Source organism: Colias croceus, chromosome 9 (genome assembly GCF_905220415.1).
Source record: "Colias croceus chromosome 9, ilColCroc2.1".
In the NCBI taxonomy this organism is placed as follows: Eukaryota; Metazoa; Arthropoda; class Insecta; order Lepidoptera; family Pieridae; genus Colias; species Colias croceus.
In genome coordinates this window covers 6,056,245-6,079,919 of record NC_059545.1, presented here as the reverse complement: position 1 = coordinate 6,079,919, position 23,675 = coordinate 6,056,245, and the positions used below count along the sequence as shown (strand labels likewise).

General features: G+C 31.4%; 1 protein-coding gene across 3 annotated transcripts in view; it reads left to right on the top strand.

The window, feature by feature from the left end:
• The window catches only part of LOC123694293, a 43,026-nt gene that overhangs the window by 6,854 nt on the left and 12,497 nt on the right, over positions 1-23,675 (top strand). For all 3 annotated transcript variants that reach the window (XM_045639685.1, XM_045639684.1, XM_045639686.1), the window contains exons 3-6: positions 10,625-10,798; positions 13,263-13,432; positions 14,717-14,857; positions 17,083-17,260. In XM_045639685.1, coding sequence (XP_045495641.1) covers positions 10,625-10,798; positions 13,263-13,432; positions 14,717-14,857; positions 17,083-17,260 — 663 coding nt within the window. The remainder of the gene's footprint in view (positions 1-10,624; positions 10,799-13,262; positions 13,433-14,716; positions 14,858-17,082; positions 17,261-23,675) is intronic.

Sequence of the window (23,675 nt, the reverse complement as noted above, 5' to 3'; positions counted from 1 at the left end):
CTAGACGTAATACCTACCGGTTTTTCTGCAAGCATTATTTTTTTGCAAATACCTAGAAGATAAAAACTTTGTTTTAATATAAGTATTTGTATTTTTTTATTTGTTAAGTCAAGCTTATTTGTTCAAGCAGAAATTTCGTTTCAACCTTTTGACATTTTATGTTCAGCACAAAGGATTACCTAGTTGATTACGTCACTTAGCGAAAGTTGTAAGCGGTCATTAACCCCAGGTCGCGGATGCATCACTAAGCACATAAAATATACCAGCATGGAAATTCGCATGCCTTTCTAATGTAACAATAATTTGTAACTTGTTGTATAAACAGTTTAATGGGCAAGAAGAGATAACAAAGATTGTATAATACTTCTAAAATTAATCATAAATTACTTAATTGAAATTAAGTAGGTACGTTTAATGGATAGCGTTGTTAAATAGTAGTAAAAATTCGAAAACAGAGGTGTATATGTAGGTGTAAGCATTAATTGATAGAGCGTTTATATTTTAGATTGTCGGAGGTATAAACTCGAATTTCTTGTTCTTAAATACAACAAGAATTTGGGTTTTCATCCCATAATTTCCATAATTATTAAACATCGCTTAGAGCGTTTCATCATTCATATTCTATAACGTTGACTAAAAATTTGCAGCAAATCATATAAAAAGCAAAATAGCGCGCACGCAATATTTACTTTAATTTAAATTTCAAAGTTCAGAATTGAGTAAAAATTTTTACGCAGCAGTGAATTTTATGATATAAAAAAGTTTACTTATGATTGGGAAATTCCAAATGTAGATTGAGTTAATGCAGATCGTGATTAGGTAATTGTTACTTCGATAGGAGACCATACAAGTTGAAATAAAATGTATCCTTAAATTGATATAGATATTTAAGGACAGCTAAATCTATACTAATATTATAAAGCTGAAAAGTTTATTTGTTTCTTTGTTTGAACGTGCTAATCTCGGGAACTACTGGTCCGATTTGAAAAATTATTTCCGTGTTAGATAGCCCATTTATAGAGGAAGGCTATAAGTAGGCTATAATATATCATCACGTTAAGACCAACAAGAGCGGAGCAATGCGGGTGAAACCGGGGGGAACAGCTGGCTTAAACTAAAGTTAAAACTTTCGATTTTATTTATGTCGAATATTTTGCAATAAATTAGTTAAGTAAAAAAATATCACTTTGTCTGGTCTAATTTCAATATGAACATGCAATATATTCTGAATTCCATTTATGTTATGAAACTATTTATTATCAGCAAAACCAATGAAGTTAGTGACCATAGACATTCAAACAATGCAGCTTTTCCGTCAATTTATTTTATAACCGTTTAGTTATTTTAAACACGATAAATATAATCAACCTGGTTCAACATATACAAGGCGTATCAAAACAATCCTATCAGCCAGTAGGTATTGACATAGTATAATGAAGTTACTCTTTTTGCGTTTGTTAAATCAACTAAAGTAACATTTACGTATATTAAAAAAACAACATACGTAATTACATGCCGAATATATGATATGGCATTTTCCTGTTTAAATGTTTAATAATAATATTATGACTAAGTACCTACATACAATAATATGTACAAAGTAGTTTTTAAAAATATAGATATGAGAAGAATCTTGTTTGAAAAGTCTCGTCACGTTTGTGACATTACTTTGCTTTAAACTTATAGCTAGCGCGCAAGAGCAACTTTTGTCTTCGCAACTATTTTGTCTCTCCCATCAACTCTATAGGATGTTGCGTCGCTACGTGCGCGTACTTTCTTACTAGCCCATAGAGTTGATGGGAGAGACAAAATAGTTGCGGAGACAAAAGTTGCTCTTGCGCGCTAGCTCTTAGATGACTTTCTTTGCTACAAGTGAATTATTAGTGTTCTATTTAAATGTAAAACGTCTTTTCATCAATACCATTTTAAGATTATGGTTGAATGTATTTGTAAGGTAGATTTTATTATTGTGCAATTTGCATTGAGTTATGAAAACCGATCCATCATTGTAACTTTCTATTCAACAACCCCTTTCAAGCGCTTTTGTTTCTTGAGCTTCGAATAATATTTCAATTTATAATATTAAACTCAGTATATATTAAACTTAGTATATATTTCGTTGATTATTATTTTCAACTGAAATGTATAAGGTAGGAATGTAAACATTTGAGTAGCAAGAACTCGTTCATCGTTCACCGTAGCACATTATCTATACATATAATAAAATCGTAGGAAAGTCAAAACTGTACATTGAATATTTTTTTAAAAGAATACCTGGGCCATGATCTATAATCGATATAGAAGCCAAAAACATAGTTTTTAGAATTTTTGTCTGTTTGTCTGTTTGTCTGTTTGTCTGTTTGTCTGTATGTTTGTCTGAGCTAATCTCGAAAAGTACTGCATAGATTGACTTCAAATTTTGCATGAATATTACTAACAGGTCGGGTGAGGCTATAGGCTACATATTATCAAGCTATCACCTACGGGGTAGGAGCTGTGAACCTTTATTTTTCTTACGTATTCCGTGTATTACGACAGCGTACAATCTAAAGACTCATGTTTAAATGTTGGTTTCGAGTAAGCCATGCTATTATCTAGCTTTACAAAATAAAAACTATGTCATTTACGTAATTTGGGCAGAGAAACAGTTTAATGAATTTAGTAGTATAAAGACAAATTTGAAACAGCGCCATCTATGAGATTTCGTAAAAATCAAATCAATTTACATGTTAACACTACTGAACATACTGTTGAAAATTAATAATTGAAATATAATCATGTTATTTATTTAACTCTTTAACCCATATCTTCCCTTCCCTATAAGGTGCGCTTATATTTCGTGTGAATATACTACATTTTTTAAAAGTGAGGGTAGGTAGATGTTTATTATTTTAAGTCAAACTAGACACCATTAGGTACCTCTACAATTAATCTAACATTGATTGTGTAAATTGTGTTCATTGGTTACATTTTTAAAATCTTCGAGTTTTATAAATTTATAAAGAATAGAAAAAATTCGATCACGAGGCGGGACTCGAACCCGCATAATTTCGTGATCGAATGTTTCTATTCTTTATAAATTTATTATTTATAATATAAATTTATATTTATAAAGCATTTGAATGTCATAAAACCAAAAATATCAAATTCAATCTTCGTGTTTTGTGAATTTTCACCATACAAAAGGTAAGTTATTACTTTTATAGGTATTTATTTTTTATAATGATAGCAATTCGTGTATTTTATTGGTTTTATAAGTATTTTATTACACTTTTAGAATGAAATAATAGAATGATGAATTCTTTTTGACTTTTACAAGATTTTGAGGTGCGTTGGGAACAGTAGTTTGTTGATAAAACTTTATTTGTAAGTAGCTTTTTTTATAGATTTACAATTAACTTTTGATTTTTTTATTTACAGATTCAATATTCATAAAATTATATCGCCTTTGGAAGACTATTTCTGCTGACAATTTTACAACACCACTTGAAAATTGATGATTTGATGATGAAGATAGGGGCAGCGAGGATTAAGTGGAAATTAGTAATCATCCTCTTCGTCAATTTTTGACTGAAGTTAATGTCCAACGTATGGTTCAATCATTGGAAGTATCTCGGGTAATTTTGGAGGATATTTTTCAGGAAGGAGAGAAGGGGTGGCCAACCATATATCAAACTACATACTACGTTTTAGTACCGAAAAAAATGTTATTGCCAAATGAAACATAAATTTTGCACTCACAACTGTACAAGTTATGATTTTTATTCTGACTTTGCTGTTATCTGATTATAATATTTATCGTTATGGCTATCGAGGCACCGACCGTACTGGGATGAGAGTACATGACTCATCATCCAGGATTGCTTAGAGCATTTTCACACTGAAAAAGATGTTTTCTTTGAATCGTAGTTGCTTCATTTATTTATTTTTAATAATTTTACATAATATGTTTTATATTTGTCCATTTTCATTATATTTTATAAATAAAATGGAACCAACATAACTTTGTTGTGTATCATTTCTCTATTAATAACCCGTAGGCATATTTTCCGAGGCCCCATTTAAGGTGCGGTCCTGAAATTATAAAAAGTTAATGTATACTTTTGCCTAATATAAGCTCAAGCTCATTTTTAGATAAAAAGAACTTAGTTATAAATTTATTAAAATTTAGTAGATAAAAGAAATTAAGTATGTTACGATTTTATAAGAAAACACAGTATATTTATTAGGCGGCGGCTTGGCGGCGGTGATCTCTTCCAGGCAAAAGATATTCATCAGCTCAATAAAATTGAATAGTATGTTGTTAGTTATTCTTTAAATTTACTGATTGTAATGAGCATTTCCGCATGCAAGTTGTATCGTAGTTTAGATATATCATAGTTTTGACACATTAAAGTTCCAACAAAACCCTCAAATTTTTGAGCAGAGTTGAGCAAGATAATTTAAAAATAATATTAGTTTATAAAAACTAAAAAACACGCTTTTTATAGAAAACCGAACTAAAAAATAGAAAATTTTATCGAATTAGTGCATTGTCATCGGTCCTCAATAAATCTACAAAGTTTGAACGAAATCTGACCGTTTAAAGTGGGTCAAAATCGCGCCCAAAGAAGTCGGTTACAAACATACAGGTGAAGCTAATATAAAGCGTGTAAAATGTGCTGTGTTAAGTATTATAGAAAAGGTTAGTTCGTTGATAATTATTATTTCTTCATCATTGACATGTTATTAAATGTTATTACTAAAATAAACTTTGACTGTTAATACTTTTCTTCAGTATTTACCTGTATGATTATTGCTTGGTAATTAATATGTATATTTTCATGTCGTATAGCTAATTATAAACATAAGTGTGATGTGAAACTAGCTGGATTTATTTTTACACACTCACAGCCATATATTTTATACTAGCTTCCGCCCGCGACTCCGTCCGCGCGGAAAAATTAAGATTTAGTTTTTTTTTCTACGTATTTTTCCGGGATAAAACGTATCCTATTTTATGCCCAAGATAATAAGGTATAATTATACCAAGTTTCATCGAAATCGAACCGTTAGTTTTCACGTGATGCCTTCACATACAGACAGACAGACAGACAAAAATTTTTTTAATCACATAATATTTGGGTTTGGTATCGATCCAGTAACACCCCCTGCTATTTATTTTTTCAATATTTTCAATGTACAGAATTAACCCTTCAACAGATTTATTATAATATGTAACTAGCTTCCGCCCGCGACTCCGTCCGCGCGGATGTCGGTCTTCGCGTAGATGGTTTATTTCTCCATTTTGAGTAACTCTGACAATTACATCTTATAAATATCTATTGGACCCAAATACGGCTAGGCCTATATTAATACGCAACGTGTGTTCGCGGTTCTACAGAACAACGTCTATGGATAAAACTGAAAAATTAAGATTACTACGTATTTTTTCCGGATAAAAAGTATCCTATTTTACGCCCAGGATAATAAGGTATAATTATACCAAGTTTCATCGAAATCGAACCGTTAGTTTTCACGTGATGCCTGAACATACAGACTGACAGACAGACAGACAGACAGACAGACAGACAAAAATTTTTTTAAACACATATTTGGGTTTGGTATGGATCCAGTAACACCCCCAGGTATTTATTTTTTCAATATTTTCAATGTACAGAATTGACCCTTCTACAGATTTATTATATGTATATATAATATAGATTAAAATAGTGTTAATAGTGTAAATCATAATATTTTTTCACAATTAAAAATATTTCCTTTTTTCTTATGGTGTTGGCATCGAATTAAACCGCGCTGTCGTTATGTATAATGTTATGAGGACCGAATATGTAGCCGCCTCAACTTACGGAAACGAGAGTAACCTGCGTTGTCTGTTAGTTATTGTATAGTCGAATTTAACGTTACATGGAAATTGGAATCTAAATATATTATGTATACTTATATTAAATCTGTATATGAAATATATTTCCTAAATAACTATCACGGGGTGATTAGGGATCGACACTGATGCTAAAGAAGCAAACAGTAAAATTTTTGTCCGTCTGTCTGTCCGTATAACCGTTACAGAAACAAAAACTACTCGACGGATTTAAACGAAACTTGGTACAATTATTTTTCATACTCCTGAGCAGAGCAGTAACTCCATTTTTAAGCTTTCGTCGCGTGTGCAACCTTTATGGTACACAGAATAAAGCTACACAGAAATCATGTATGAAATAAATGTTCTCCTTATATAAAAATATCTCCCGACATCATAAATGTCTATCTTTTATGGTTGACTCACAATAACACGGTAACTTAGACCGATAGCTTAGGAGTTCGAAGCTTTCTGAATAGGTATTTGTCTATAACAATCTGAATCTGAAACTTTTACTCAATATGAAGACCGTTTGACAAATGATAGGGTGCATAGATAGACGGACGTCTATCGGTACTCAGGAACTCCCTGGGCGTGTTATAACGCCTAGGCCACAGTATTACAATTTTTTACCATTAACATGCTTAGTTTGTGGTACCGAGTGCGAAAGAAAGTCATCGTGTTTTTGTTTTGTTACTATGTAAACTAACGTAATTTAATACTTAGCTACATATTCTATATCGGTGCGCTCAAACTGTTAATCTACATTTAATTTAGATTATTATATTTTGAAATACTAAGTAATGTAGAATTTAAATCACATTCATTCATGTTTTCCTCAGATTTTCGGTTTTTCTCCGATTTTAAGATTTTCTTATCAGAGTTTTCAATTTTAATGTAGTTAAATTTTATAAGAGACAATTAAGAACATTCAAAAATAAAGTGTCACGTATTTTTTTTAAACAACGAATGACCTAAAACGACGTAATCGCGGACGAAGTCGCGGGCAACAGCTAGTGTTTAATAATATTGAAAAGTAATTTTTACACACATTGGATCATGGATTTTCTTTGAAAAATAAAACATTTAGATACTTATATATTTTTTACATAATATATTTATATGAACAAACAGGATTAACAGGAAATTAATTCAGATCGAAGAATAGAAACCCAAAATACTTTTAAGTTTTATTATTTTATGTACTTTGTGGTATAGTGGCTTTGTGAGATTACAATAAAACCTTTGATGTATGACGATGAAAAAGGAAATTAACTTGTAGTTTCACTATATTTAAATTTTGAATGCTAAAATTACAGCGCGTGAAATACCATTTCACTTTCAAAGATTTGTAAATTAAGACAGGCGTTTTTGCTTAATCTTGTTCATTTAGCAATATTTTCATACGAACACGTTCATTGTATTACGTTGATTAGGTAGCGGAAACAAGCGATTTTCCTTGCTCGCTCATCACTGTGATCTTGCGTCCCTCCCGCGCGACGCCCACTCCACCAGCACATTACCAACAATGCTATGTAATTACTGACCCCGCGAACATTCGCGTGACATTCTCGAAAACGTAATCTGTCATGCAGTGTCATGCCAATCTAGAATATATTATGAACTCTGTCACTTTAGCCTGACCACCAATTACATATCAAATTATTATCTCCTTGTTAAATTAGCATTTTGATTGTATGACATGGTATTCAATCAATTTCTAGTGTGTTGTAAATTGCACTCTATTGTTGATAATGCCATGACATATTTTTGTATTACTAAGAGAAAATAATAAGTGATGTTAATACAATATTTAAAATACTGCACCGTGCAACATAGAGACAACATTAAAATTTCCAAGTCCGTTTAAGAAATTAATGATTATTTGGTTTTATACCTATATTAATATAAAATTACAATGATGAACATTTAAAAAATGTAATTAACCTTACAAAGAATTTGATTTAGAATTTCAAAGTTCAGGGGTGTCAATTTTCCTGCCAATTTTTCCTTTTTCTGGAGTATTTAAAGAAGTTTATTATTTTAAAAGGAAATGGTAATCGGTAATTTAAGGTAACCACTTAAATTATTTTTTTCCTCTCCTTTAATATTTGAAAGATTTGTAATAAGGCTTTTCAATGTCGCTGCCCCGGCTCTTATTGTAATGAATATATAAATATGAAGCATAGATGATACCGATGTAACACCTTTTACAGGTACTTTAATCCTATCTCGTAAACATTCACACTACAATGTGATTTGCAGCATGTTATTGTTCAATTTAAGATCAGAATCAAACAATTTATAATTTTCCGACTACTTCTCTAAACCATTTAACAATCGATAATTTTATTGTTCTACCGTTGATTGTAATTTCCTTGATATCACGCAACGCTCAAAGCAAAAAGCAATAACTGTACCGTTTAGTTTCGTAAAAGCAGTAAAAGTGTTGTAGGCGTATTTACAATGCGACAATTGTATTGTCGACGTAATCGTCGTTTTCTATCGGTTGCGGTCGCAAGCGCTTCGCGGCTCGCTGGTTCCTATTAGCTGACACGGTCGTACCTGTACACAAACACATTTTTACAATAAATTGTAAGCTGCGAAGTGCCAAAAGTACAAACTGCTTGGACCAGATTAACAAACAATACCATTAATAATCATCAATTGAATTTTTGACCGTTGAACAAAACAAAACCTCCGTTTGAAAAAGAGAAAATGACAAACACCATGGAAATGTCATGAAACACTTTTTCTCTTCAAAATTATTTTGAATATTGCATTTTTACTCTACAAAATTTTTTACTGCTTGAAAAACATAGTCATCATAATAGTACGATGAAAAATATTAATTTTGTATTTTTTTAGGGATCTTATTTATTTTTGTAAGTATCTACATTTATACCCAAAAAATGTCTACATACTCACCTTAGATACTCACGTATCAAAACGAAAATGTAGAGTTACACTGAGGACCATACTTTTACGATTTCCAAATTCAGTATAAATTCGAATTCAGCATTCAATCAACGACATTTAAATATTATTTAAAATGTTTGGAAACTATAATTGGAAAATAATGAAATTATTTATCTTTTTCCTATAAACTTTTGCATTGTTGTATATATTCGAATATACAAAATTAAAAATTAATGGAGCATGGCATGTGGATCAAAATATAGTGGAAGAATGTAAATGTTTGTCAACACTGATGAGGCGTCTCATTAAAACTGGTTATAGCTATTAATGATGTATTGTGTAGTACTGCCACAGACTAGTAATTACTTATAATCAATGATACAAAGTGCGTCACAACACGATTAAGGAACTCTTTAGATCTTTCTCCATTCGACGACGACGGTACGAGCGTGCTTTACAAATTAGTAAGGAATAAACTAACAAGCAGGTAGTAGACTGGATTCAATGCATATGCATAGTTCACGTTCAATAGGCAGTAGGCATATTGGTCTAAGTGGTTTGGCCTTGCATTTTTATGTGCATGTCTTTTAAATAGTCATTATGTTAAGTCAATGCATATAGTCGCATCCTTTAAATTACTTGCAATTATAAATCGCAGTAGCGTGTAACACACCGAATGAAATTAAAAATCTTGCCTTTACATACCGTAATAATAAACGATAACAGTTTAATCACAATATAAAAAGGTTATTTCAACTCTAATAGGTATAGGTAATAATACTTCTTTCAGAACTTGCGGTTCTTCTCTGCACTTTGTTTTATTGATATTTACTTTTCAATTGCTTCTAAAACCAATACTCAAAGCGTAGGATTTCACAATACTGTGGAAAACTTTCTTTTTCAACAGAAATACTTATTCAATTAATTTATCTTGAAAAGAAAATATATCAATCATATATTATGGTAGCAGTTTAGTTTTCTCTAGCGTTTCAAATTAATTATCGTTATATTTAAAATATATTGTATTATGAGAACAAGTGTCTAGTTGATGGTATATAGTAAATGAATTAGTTACGTAAGAGCTTGCATACTGCGTCGCCATTTTACGATGAGATTGGACGTTCAAAGTGAGCGGTGGCCATCCTCAAATACCTGCAGGTGTTTTTGCCTTTTTACCTTTTCGATGTAAAACCTTTGGATGTTTGATTTACATGCCATAGGTATTTGTTTTATGACGTGTACCTTATACACTTTTAATACTTACTCTTTAATGAAAAATAATTATAATTTTTAAGGAATGTTTATCGTTGCATACCTACCATTGAGTTAATATGTACTACGTACTTGCATACCTAGTTGGTAAACATATAATTAAACTTACATCTAATTAAGTATATTAATTATATTATTATAAAAACAATGAAAGCTATCTATTTCTAGAACATTAAATTATAAACATGTTAAAATAACATGTAATGTGTGAGAAATAATAATCGTGATGTGTGAGTTAACAGTCTCTGTGTCACGTGTCAAACATGATTTTTCCGTTTACCAACCGCACGCAAATTGCTATGGATGAAAATAGCTAAGTATTCATTCTTAATAATACTTTTATGGGAAATAGCCATTAATTTTCTTTTAATTTTTACTACAATATAAAATCATTAAAATAACGTATTGTTAATTATGATATGATTTCACAATTATGTAGTTTTAAATTAGTGCAATAAAAGCGTCATAAATCGCTTCTCTTTTTTGCTACTCTGCACTAGAAGAAATTTCTCAAAATGTTAACAAGTATGTACCTAATTTTCAGTTCTTGATATCGTCATTTTTTATTTATAGGACGAACCGTTACCAATTGGAAATGCGCACGCCCTGCATGCACAGATTCCCTTAACTCTATCGTCAACATCAGCACCACCCCTGCAAAACACTGCAGCGCCGTCACCCGACAGCATCCTTAAAGAAGACCCTCTCAATCAAGCTGAATCTAAATTCGATGAAGACAAACTACAGGTACGTTCTTTCTCTAAGTACTTCAATAACACATTATTTTGTGAATTATGTACACACTCTCCGATTTGTAGAATACCTACATCATTGCTTAATTAAATACCACTTTACTTTTTGTTGTCTGTTTATGCAACCATGAAGGTCAAAATATACTAAGTACCATAACAAATTAAGTTATACAGAATTATATAAAAACTGCGAATTTTAATGGAGAGGTATCTTGTTTATGTATTTTGGAAAAAAAATCTACATTAAACTTTCATGATATTGTTCTCAAAAAAATTGCTTATATACGTCATGTTTGAGATTATTATCTAATGGGATGGGTTTGTGAAAGTGTCATTAGCGTTTTGTTTTTACATATAATAAGTGATGGGATAATTATTATCTGTCGGATTTCGTCATAATTGTGTGCTTGGTCGCAAGTTACGTACATTCATATTTTTTTTATTCTATTTAGGTTTTTGTGTATTTGAAAAAAGGAAACAAAAAAGTTATTATTATTAAAAATATTTTTTTGAGCTTTGGGGTAAGCTTCATTCTTACTGAGAGCTAATTGAATTACAGCCAATGCTTTATTTGAAATGGATACGGAAAGTTTCTCGTTACGTGAACATGTTACATAAATGCATTACTGTATGTGGCCGATATAAATGCACACGATACCTATATAATATAATAACGTCAAATGTGTAATTCAAGTCACACTGGAGCTTTCACTTCAACCAGTATCATCTCATATTACAATAAATATATCTATTGTATGAACGAACACAATAGGTGTTCAGTTATAAATTTTATATATTCAGTTATAAATTATGTAATATATGCACATGTCAAGTAGAACTGTATACCAATAAATAATATAGAGGACCTTTGGTTTGCTAATCGTCTTGTAAAGTTAAAGTTAATCGACTCATTTCCTTATTTTTATTCCATCGTTCCAAATTCAGCTGTTAATAATGATAACAATACCTACATAATATTATGTACAAAAAGTGAAACTTTTCGTTGAAAGTAAAATCCATGCAGATATCCTAAAAGATAAACATCGCGTCATTGCTTTCTTTCAACTCAAGTATTATTTGCTCGATTATCGAAACAACCACAGATAAAGTACTGGTATTGGTTTAAGTTCAAAATATAAATAAGTTATACTTTAATGCCATAACAAGTACGAAGTAAAATTTACGACAAAATATATTTGGCGTCAGATAATTTTCCAATATTGGAAATTAAAACTTGAAATTATGTACAGAAAGTTATTGCATCAATTTAGAAAGTTCTCAGACTTAACAGGAGCTTAATATAAGTCAACATTGTTGCTGATGCCAATTGGAAAAATATTTTGGAAAGTTAATTTGGAACTTCCAATATGAATACGATTTGATTTTTACGACAGTGTTGTACGATTTAGTTTCTTATACGAAAAATGGAATAATGGTTCTGCATTTCCACTTACAAACAAATATGTTTCGTAAAAGAATAGTCAATTGACATTCCAACGGGTCAAAAAATGAATAAGCTAGTGGACTGTAAGTAATAATATTTATAAACGGAGGGCAGTGGAACAATGGTGCGCAGCGCATTGTCTCCAGCAGGATGTCCGAACGCATTGTGCCAAGTAAACAGCACAGAACGAGATATCCATGTTTCATACACTAGATTTTCATCAAGAACATAATAATTCCACCCATTGGTGAGAGCGACAGCCCTTAAAATACGGGCCTAATTTAAACACTCGCACATAAAAAGGTGTCAAGAACCTTACTTCATGTGAGTAGATAGAGTCTCCGCTATTGCACTGGCGTGCGATTTTGTCAAATTACAGTCTATTGTGCTATGCTGGGAATGCTTGTACATAAATGGATAACTACATAAAATTATGTGTTATTTTGACATTTGTTAGAATACAATATATAATGTTTTTGTGCATGTAAGGTGCATTATTGTTGTATCCCATAGAAGTTCCACGTCATGCAACAATTCGTTTAATGACGACTTTTCACTACGATCGTGATTCGTGACAGATTCTTTACGCAGCTAGCATATACTTTTTTCTAGCTCTTGTTTATAATTATTACCTATTTAACATAAATTGTATACATTTTTGGTGTCTATTGTTCATTATTCGTGAAATATTTCGTTAATTTATAGCTTTCGCTTTCATTTCTATATTTAATTAAGCTTGTCACAAAAAACATTGCGGTATCTCTCAAACACGTGAGACGAGAGTTTGAATAGTACAAATTAACTAAGCTTGAATTATCTGTTGGTATATATGTATATTCTGAACAGAATAAACTAAGACGACAAAACATTTTCAAAATTTAGCATGGTGAGGTTATTCGTGTATTTGAATCGGTGATATCAACCAATTTATTAAAATCTTATTGTCCTGATTATTATTATGTAGTTAAAGCTATAAGTACATATTTTACAGTTGCTCATTTAACGTTTATTTCAGAAAATTGATGACGACAACTCGAAACCAGAGCCCACAAGCGACGAAAGCTCAGAGTCAGAGAGTTCCGGAGAAGACGAAGAAGATGACATCATCAGACCTCTTTTCAAGTTACCAGTTCAGTTCGACCTTGATGAGCTTGCAGGAGCCTTCCTTGCTAACAATAATCAAAAGTAAGTGCAAGCAGCTGTATAGAAAATTACTTAAAGATATTTAAACAACATTCTATATTTTGTACATTAGTCTAATGTAGAGCTTTTTGGAAACAATTTGATAAAAAAAAGATAGTGTAAAAAAATATTAATTTAAAAAAGCATTATCGAAGGGAGAAAGGTTCTATTTATACTTTAAATTTGACGTTGCGGTGACCATTGCAAATTGGGTCAGTAGTAAATAAAATATTTACAATTTCCTTTTCTAGTTCTTTTTTTGTCCAATTGACAATAATTATTTACGTGCGCGGCCTTAGATTGCATTGAGCCAAACACGGCAAGACTCAAGGTTTAAATGTTCTAGAGAAGGCAAAAATCAAGGTTTATAAGTAAAATGTATATCATTATAAATAAATGTTTGTATATGTTCGAATTAAATATGTATTTATTTGCAAGAGAAAATTAAGTCAAAAGGACTTCTACTTTTTGTATGTTGTACCAAATGTTGATCCTCTTGTGTAGGCGAAATATCATAAATAGATCTATTTTCATATTTATATTTTCGTACAACCTGTATATAAAACATGTACAAAAGGAAAATGTTACACAATAAAGCGAGAATAGAGCTTTTAAGTACTTTTGTATTGTTTTGTTCCAATTGTTAATTAGACAAGTGTATTTATGAGAAATAAGGCAAATTCTTATCGATTTTGCTCAAATAAAACATCCTTTGGATGTATATTGGAAAGTATCTCTGTAAACTAATATTCAATAAAGCTTTATAAAATTAATGATTTGTTATATTTTGCTAATTAGTACGTGCGTAGGCATGTTTTTGTGTTTATTCTTTCAGCATAATTTAATTGCTAGCTACTTATCATAATTTCATATTTATGAGGTATCGGTAAAAGAATCATAATTTTAGGCAGGGTATAATTTCCTATTATTCGAGCGTAAACTTTCGTTACCGGGTTCTTGCTGTTAAATTTATTTTTGTTTTTGATTGAGTTAATTCCGGCTCCTGAATTTGTTACGGAATTAATTCTATGCTGTTTTTAAGATAGTCCTACAATATACCCACACCAAACACGTATATAAGTGACAATTCTTATTTAAACAAAACTTTCTATTTTAAAATTTGAAAGTAGCATCCTGTTTGCCTGTTTTAATGTTAATTTTTAAAAATTTTACATAAAGACAAGATCTGTCTTAAAAAAACTTCAAGCCTGTGCTTCAAGCATTCCAGAGTGTCATGTCATTTTTCATAATTTAATTTATATTTGAACATATATGGTATTATTCCAGAGGCCGCATGAACTGCGTAGTAGAAAGGCGTCGGGAAGATCCGATGGAAAGGCGTTTCCCCTTCAACATTCTCGGAGCCTTCGCCCCCCGCGCCGCTCAGGCCGAGCGTATTGCTATTATTTGCCACGGCGGTGATGAAAGGTAAGTTTTATCTATACTTGAAGGAAATAATGATATTTTATAAAAAGATTCCTAAGAGTCTCTTTGTGGGCGTAAAATGAAGTGGTTATTTCGTTGGATTGAAAGAAATTGAAGTTTGTATCAAGTTTTTGTCCTATGTATGTTGCTCGAACATGACCATAAATAATCATGTAGGTTAAATTCACATTAAATTGGAATCAATAATAATATAAATATAATAATTTCGTTTTGCAATTTCATACAAGCTTATACTGTATCTCCTATAAATCCAGCTTTAGTTTCCAATCCTTTACTCTATTAATACATCACAAACCACACGTTTGATAATACAGTACGTAGGTATATATGCCGTGGCCATATCGTAGATTTGCTCATTCCATGAAATGGCCAATTTAGTGGATGGCTATTTCACGAAATGCGACCATTTTTGTTTCTTTTTTAAAAAACGATTCGCTTCTGGCGTTGTTTATTAAAGTCTAACCTAACCTATATTTTATACTGGCCAAATGTCGATGACCAAATCGTGAAACGTTGACGATTTAACGATCTGATCAAACTATGTTGGCCATTTCATGAAATGAGCAAATCTACGATATGGCCACGACATACACACAGATATCGTTATAATGTTAAGCACCTAGTATCATCCTACTAACTATGAATATAATATCTTGTTTCTCTTTGATCGAGATAATTTTGAATTAAAATAGGTATATTATGTAGATTAAATGATGTGTTGAACTTGTATAGTTGTTTATGTTTGTTGTTTAGTCGCTGTATAGGCAAACAAATAAATTTAATATTCACATTTCGACCCGTGCGACTTAGATAGCTTTAAAAAGATACGATAACACGAAAATATATTTACCATTTCTACTTGAAAGGAGAAATATACATTTTTACCTTAAAAAGAAATATCGAACATAATGTAAGCCTTTGTAAGTGTTGTACTGAAAATAGATAAAAGAGTTTAGAGGGGATTTGTTTCTAGGGACTTAGCGAGTTATATTCTCCACGGGCTTACAAATTTTTGCTGTTTATTTGTAATTCAATTCTGCTCTCGGCTTGTTCCACTTGAATGTTTTCAATTATGTTACGTAATATAACGTTGTTATTGTTGTTTTTAATGACAAAGGAGTGTGTATTTTCTTCGAGAAAATATTGCGTGACATTTAGTAAGAGGTAATAAGGTAATAATACTAAATGGACAAAGTCGTTAAATGATCAATTATGTTATTTATTTCTCGTTCATTATTATATCAACAACCTGCTGACATATTGAAGTTAATTAGCTGCGACGAATGAAAGCCGCTGAAGTTTGAATTCATTGATAGCATATTATGATATACTAGATTTCCGCCCGCGGCTTCGCCCGCGTTTGTAAAGGAAAACCCGCATAGTTCCCGTTCCCGTGGGATTTCCGGGATATCCTATGTGTTAATCCAAGTTACTCTCTGTATGTGTGCTAAATTTAATTGTAATCGGTTCAGTAGTTTTTACGTGAAAGAGTAACAAACATCCATACATCCATACAAACTTTCGCATTTATAATATTAGTAGGATTTACTAGATACAAATTAATAAATTTGTGCATGCAATAGTTGTTTACATTAGAAATATAAACTTTCATCCTCATAAAATTTTCATGGGAAAAGTTGTTTTTCAAATACCAAAGCGATCGAGTTTGCCTTCCACGAAGTTATGTGCTATCATTATCCATAAACTAGTATCGTCTCGAGTTTATAGTCTCTTTATTTACCTAATGTTTATATTAAAATGTATTACATGGAATTTCAATATAAGCAATAAATACTTAGTACACATATGAACAAATAGTATTCAAAATAAAGACTTTTCTTTCTGTAAGCCTATGAAAACAACAAACTGGAACGTAGAAATAACAACCTAAAATTTAGAGCTTTCAAATTTCGTTAAACTTTTACGGTCAGAGTAACGTTAGCGGGAACACGATAGTGGGCGGCACATAACTATCTGTTGCATATAGAGTATAGACCCAAACTTTAATGAATCAGAGATAAGAAGTAACTGTTTTATAGGTAAATACGTGTCTCCACATAAAACAAAGCATTAAAATACCATGATTATTACATTTTATTGGACTATGTTCGATAATCGTCGACCCATGCAATAATTTCCAGACACAGATAAATTTATTTATTGATCTATGCTTCGAACAATTTTCTAATATTAAGTGTTTGTTTCAGACCAATGCCCATGTTCCCTGATCCCCAATCGCAAGTGTTCGCCTTCCCGCTATCGGGCCCAGTCCGTCTCCCCATCAGACCTCAGCCAGAGAGGCAACCAATGCCAGCACCAGCCCCTGAACCCAGAGGACAATTCGTGCCACTCACTCAAAACCGACCTGGCCCGTTCCCGCTGCCCGTAAGTACTCCAATTTTATGTAGACTATTTTTTAAGATTCAATGTTTATAAATCTCTTGCCCGAGTAGGATTCAATTCCCCGATGACGTGGAAGTTCTTTGATACGAAAACGTTTTTCTTAATGTAAAAGCTTTTTATTTTTTGTTTATAACATATTGTTTGGATTTTGCACGGGTTTAATACCTACTATATAGTGGGTGTTACACTCTTAATCAACATAATTATGATATAAAAAAATTAAATTATTTTAATTCAGAGGATACCTAGAAGTCAACCAATTAACAATTCGATACGTATTTGGTATACAATTATTAACGAAAACGTGCATTTTGCGCATTGTAAAACGTTCATTGCATTACGAGTACCACGGATTACTGGGAAGTCATTACCGTAATTGCTAACGACTCTGAAGGCACGTGGATAAATTTTAAATTGTTTCTAACTTTCTATGAGCGCTTTTAATATCCTGGATAAAAACTATCTACTAATAATACAATAACGCTGTAATTAAAATTCCATTAACACTTAATGCAATATTTATTAGAAGTTCAATAATGTCTTTTTAATTTTAATCTAATAGTGTATTAACGAATTAATGGTATCTACCGTATTTAGTTTAGAAAGAAAGAAAAGTTTATTTTATCTTAAATTACAATATTTTTACTGAACTTTTAGAGCGCATCATTTTTACGTCTATGGACTCTAACACAGTTGCCTACTACGTATCGAGTTTTTAATTTTTCCATTGTTTGCTTTTATTGAGGCTTGCAGACGTCTGCCTTTTGTGACGTGAATGGAGCCATGGGAAAAACTAGTTTTTCTTTTTACTCGTGATTCGTGTACGCTGATTGATCACGGACGAAGCTTTTACATGGCGGGGCTTAACATTCGTCTATACTCTATAGTCTGTTCAGTTAGATATTTACGGGCATTTTTTCCGTATTTTGTCTTTATAATTGGCTGCTATTGCCACTTTATCATCTTAATAATACATTATTTTATAAAAAAAATGTTTATCGTCAAATTTATACTTGTTTTGCATACCTACGCCGCGCCTACGTTTGATCTAGTTCAAGACTATTATTATATCTATTCTAGATCTAGATCAAGTCAAACATTCCTTATAAAAAAATAACCGGTATAGTGTCGTAAATAGATATGCAATATTTAATTTAAAAAGTTTTAAAAATCACTACATATTATAAAACAAAATCTTCCGCGTCTGTTCGCAATAAACCCAAAAACTACTGCATTGCTGAAGTGAAACTTCTTTATTCGGGTTGGAAAAAAATTTAGTGTAACATTTTTTCGTTACGCGTGACATTTTGCCGTTACGCGCCATCTTTTTCTTATCCCTACCACGCGTGATTCGACGTATTTCTGTAAAGTTGCATATAGTAAATTATTTTTTGAAAAATAAGGTCATAAAGAAGTTTCACTTCTTACGTGTGTGTACACGCTCAAATTTTTTTTATTCTGTTTTCACCAATGGATAGCGTGGTTTGCGAAAAATATAGGTATGTAATTCCTCAGACGGAAAGCTATAATAATATAATATAAAAAAAATGTAAAAGACATTGGCACTATTTTCAAATTTTGTTTTAATTTAATAAATGATCTTGGCACAAATCTTGTTAGTTTAAATCTAGACAATAGAATTTCTGCAAACAAGGACAATAGGACAATGGCTCAAAGAGTAATATCGTAAAACTGCTGTAACAAATTTGTTTCTAGCGCTCATATTATTCACAAAAAAATACCGTTACCCATGATTTAAGCTTGTTATGGCTTCAGTCTTCAATCTAAATTACTGTAGGACGTAGGTAGAGTCAGACATATTAGAATTATTAGATTTCTATTATTATTTAAGAATTTAGATATAATTCGTACCTTAAATTAAATGTAAGACATATACGCACCCATCGTATTTATCGGTCTGCAACATCTTAAAACATCAAAATTTTAAAAAAGCAGATACGTTGGGTCGTTGTACTTATATACCGGTTTTCGCAGTCGAAATGCACCCAAACTTATGCAATATCTAACTGGTTATTGTGAGCTTTATACTTTTCAATCTTTTAGGTATGATGACTCGCCAGTCGGTATATTGCACGTTTATGCGTTTTCTTTTATGACGGTTTCATATTTTAAAAACACATTCAGAAAACATTGTGTGACTAATTTATCTGAGATCATACGAATAACCGTTTGAGCAGTGTAATTTTAGCCCATAATATTGACTGGATGCAGATTAAGCTTAGTTTAAGCTTTCTTGACTAATTTTAGCTGTATTGTCAAAAAGAAGAGAATCATACATTTCTGAAAATACATGCATGCTAACTTTATAAAATACATACATTATAAATAACACGTGTATAAACATTCGATAACGATTTAAAAAATTAATTAAATGCAAATATATTTTCCTGTTATAAATCAATGTTTTGTTAATGGTCTTGATATTTGTACTGTGGTACTACTAGTGATGATAGTCGAAGAAATTTACAGATAATTAATAATTTATGCATCTTTAAAATCCGAGTTTCGTTCTAATTAGTGACTACCATCGTATAAAAATAATATTAATTTCCCGACATTAAGTGCTTTGCTTTATCAGTGATTAATTTTAATTTGGTGTCGTCTCACACTCGATCTGATACCAGTAAACGAGGTTCGTATCTGTAACAAGATCACGTACTGCGCGGTTGGTCGACGGTTGTGCCACACCGATATTTCGGCCTGTTTTATTGCTTGTCCCGTCAACACTCAATACCCTAGCATTACTAGCAAATCGAACGACGTGAAGGTCCTAAAATATGTAGGTTACAAATTCACGCCACTTTGAAGTTTGAATTTTTTCATGTATTTCAATCTATTGATTAAATTTGCTACCAAAATATAACATTTCAGTGGAAATCCAATAAATGAAAAATATGTTAACAAGCAATTTATATGGTATAATAGTATATTATATTCAGTGATTTTAACACGTTTTAATCTGAAAGCGCACACAGGCAAGCTGCAAGAGAGAACTCGTTTTCGGCACAATAGAAAAATTCCACCGAACGTCACCCCAAATAAACAAATACATTTTCCTATCTCCCGCTTTTCGTATTATTCTGGGTATTTGACCTTTTGTTTCCATTTCAGAATAATTTTATAATAAAGTGTACAAATAATAATTATAATGTTTGCATTTATTAAACTTATTACTGAATCAAAGGCTCTATCTATCTACATTATACATTATTTGTTATTATCCAGCTTTTCACAATTTATGTCCAGAATGACAAACATTGTCTTAGCCTTCATATTTGCTGTAGTAAACTTTCACACACTTATTCTGCTGTAGGTATGTAGTATCAACATTGATCCTGGACCGGTGATTGGCATCGGCAAGATAACATGTATGTTAACCTATCGAGGTTTAGTAACGGTACGAAGTGAATGTACTCATATGACACAATGAAAGTGTTAGTGGGGCAGTGAATTGCTATCTCACTGCTATCTCATCTTCAATAGGTACATAACTGTACACGCTCTTTGAAGTATTGACAGATTATTTTCTTAGTCTGTGAAACCCAACGCGCCTTCATTAATGTTAATGAGTCTCGCGTGTTGGTTTATGTGGGCTTTACGATTAGTAAAGTGATACATATAATATACTTTTATATACGATGCTGAATAATTAGATTAATAATGTAGGTAGGTACTCATAATTTTTAATATACAATGTTACTTTAGAAGGCTCAAAGTTAATTGTCTTTATACATACAACCTCAATAATGAAATTTGTAATGATGCCATTTGCTTTTTCGAGAGAAAACAAATTTCAATGTCCTACTTATTTTGTTTTTCTTTCCACATTCCAAAAATGGGATGTAATGTTATCTTCGTATAGACATGCTCACGTTGAAGAGTTAATGGACGATTTCAATGTCTTGCAATATTTGGTATTCAAAAGTCAACGAAATGTTAATAAAGCATAATTCATAAATAATAATTAATAATTTTAGAGGTTTTTAGTGATGTCTGAATCAGAAGAAAACTTCAGTTAAATTATTTTCGGTATGACATCGATAAATTTTTTATGTAAACGCGGAAATAAGATTGTTTTGATAAGAAATATATTAATATTTGTAAATACGAAGCTATTGAGTATAAAATGTAATCGTTCGAAGAATTAGCATATTCATATTGTGTTTAATCATACAGGTGCTGTTTCCTCGGTATAAACATATTGGTATAAACCTGATCAAGTTATCGAAGAAGTGTGCTACTTTCAATATAAATGCAGATATTATCATATCATAAAGAGCCGTTTAAAGAGCCCCTTCATAAGTTAACTAGCTTTCAGCCCGCGGCTTCGCGCGCGTTTTCAAAGAAAAACCAGCATAGTTCCCGTTCCCGTGAGATTTCCGGGATAAAACCTATCCTATGTGTTAATCGAAGTTACCCTCTATATGTGTGCTAAATTTCATTGTAATCGGTTCAGTAGTATTTGCGTAAAAGAGTAACAAACACACACACACACACACACACATCCTCACAAGCTTTCGCGTTCATAATATTAGTAGGATAGAATGAAAGTTCCATAAAGGTTTATAAGTAAACATAAAGCGTTTAACCGTAATGCAAACCCTACGATATTAATTATATTTAGGTACCTACTTTACTTCTTCATCTGTCATATATACATTATACATTTTATATTATGTTCAGTATCTATTTATTTTTTCTTGTATTGCCAAACGATACGTATAGCTGTAATTTAATTTAAGACTTTATTGAAAACATGGTAAAAAATATATCTATACGTGCGCACTTCAATAATATATAATTAGCACTCTTAGGCCGAATGATGTTAGGCGTAGTAATAATTAGTGAGATTTAAGATCGTGATTTCCTGGATAAACATTATCTCTTACATATTTTCTGACAGATTACCATGGGTCAAACTTATAAATCTGTTATGCTGTAAATTCAAGAAATCTACTAAAAATGCTATCTAGATAGCATATTCGTAAGATACAATAACAAAAATTAAACACTCAAAGTTAGCGCAATGAAAAACGTCCTTTAAATATTAGAAAGCATAAACATTGTTTTATCTATAGATTAATTTTATTTAGTGTTGGAACTTGGCAGGGATTAAATATTTAATTTAGATTCGAGCAAGATGGTAAACTCTGAATTTGATCTTAAGAATTTTTAAGCAAGTCTTTATAAGTTGGACATCTCTTCAGAGTCTAATTGCGTTTAAGTTGAAGGGCGCTGGGTAAACGTCCTTTTTACTGCGTTCGATGCTGCGGATAGCATACTGGCATCTTGTGTATCTTCTAGAATATCAAGCCTCGATCATATTATATAGTTTTATGTGACTTACTTAGAACTCCCATATGAATTTAATTATGTGTTTAATTTTATGGTCATAACAAGAATGTTTCAACTTATTAATGGAAATACGAGCAGTCTTAAGATGGAGCTTTTTTTCTGAAATAATTGTTTACAAGTTTGGCAGTTTCCTATGCATGGGGTATCAATAATACCTCAGAAAGCCATATTCCAATATAAAATTATTTTAGATATTATATGCGTAACCAATCTATTATTGTACACTAATCTAATTACAATTTCAAAGTGACTATCTGACAGTTGACAATCAACAGACTGTCAGGTTAATAACGCGCTCGACGGACGTGATCCAACAAGATGCTTCAATTATATTCACGCTTATTAAATTTGTCTCATTAAGGCTTGTATAAATACTCTTTGTGATGTTGATAAGAACTATATAACGGCGGAAAATGTTTAACGTTGTATGCAGTGAAAGTATCGTAGGGAAATTTAGGTCGTATTTGATGTCAAACGAAAGAACTCTCTGTACATATTTATCATCATTCATTATTAAATTTCTTATACTTTAGTGAAAAGAACTCCGAAGATGTTAATCAAATAATTGCTTAATCTATTTTCATCAATCCATTAGTCACGCTTCGCCAACATCCCTTGGATGTGTTTCCTAACGCTAAATACCGACTGATTTTATTAACGACTCGTTACAGATAATAAATACATCAATAATTGTAAATACCTTATATTATCAGGAGGCCCAGCTACTATATCAATGCATGAATGTGAAACGAATCACGCAATAATGTTAATAGGTACATTTTAAATGCACCACATGTTACCATTATGTTCAAATTCATATCAGATTGATGGACTCGTATAGAGTAAATTTATCGTCTATTTCGTTTCACCTAACGTGTTAATGCACTCTCAAAAGGTCATTTACTTTCCGAAACTTAATTAACTTTGCGATTTGTTAATAAAAAAGTATGGCGTCGCACATTTATGCGTAGGTTTTTAATTTAAATAACAAGTCTTGCTCATTAATTTTTTATCCTTTCAA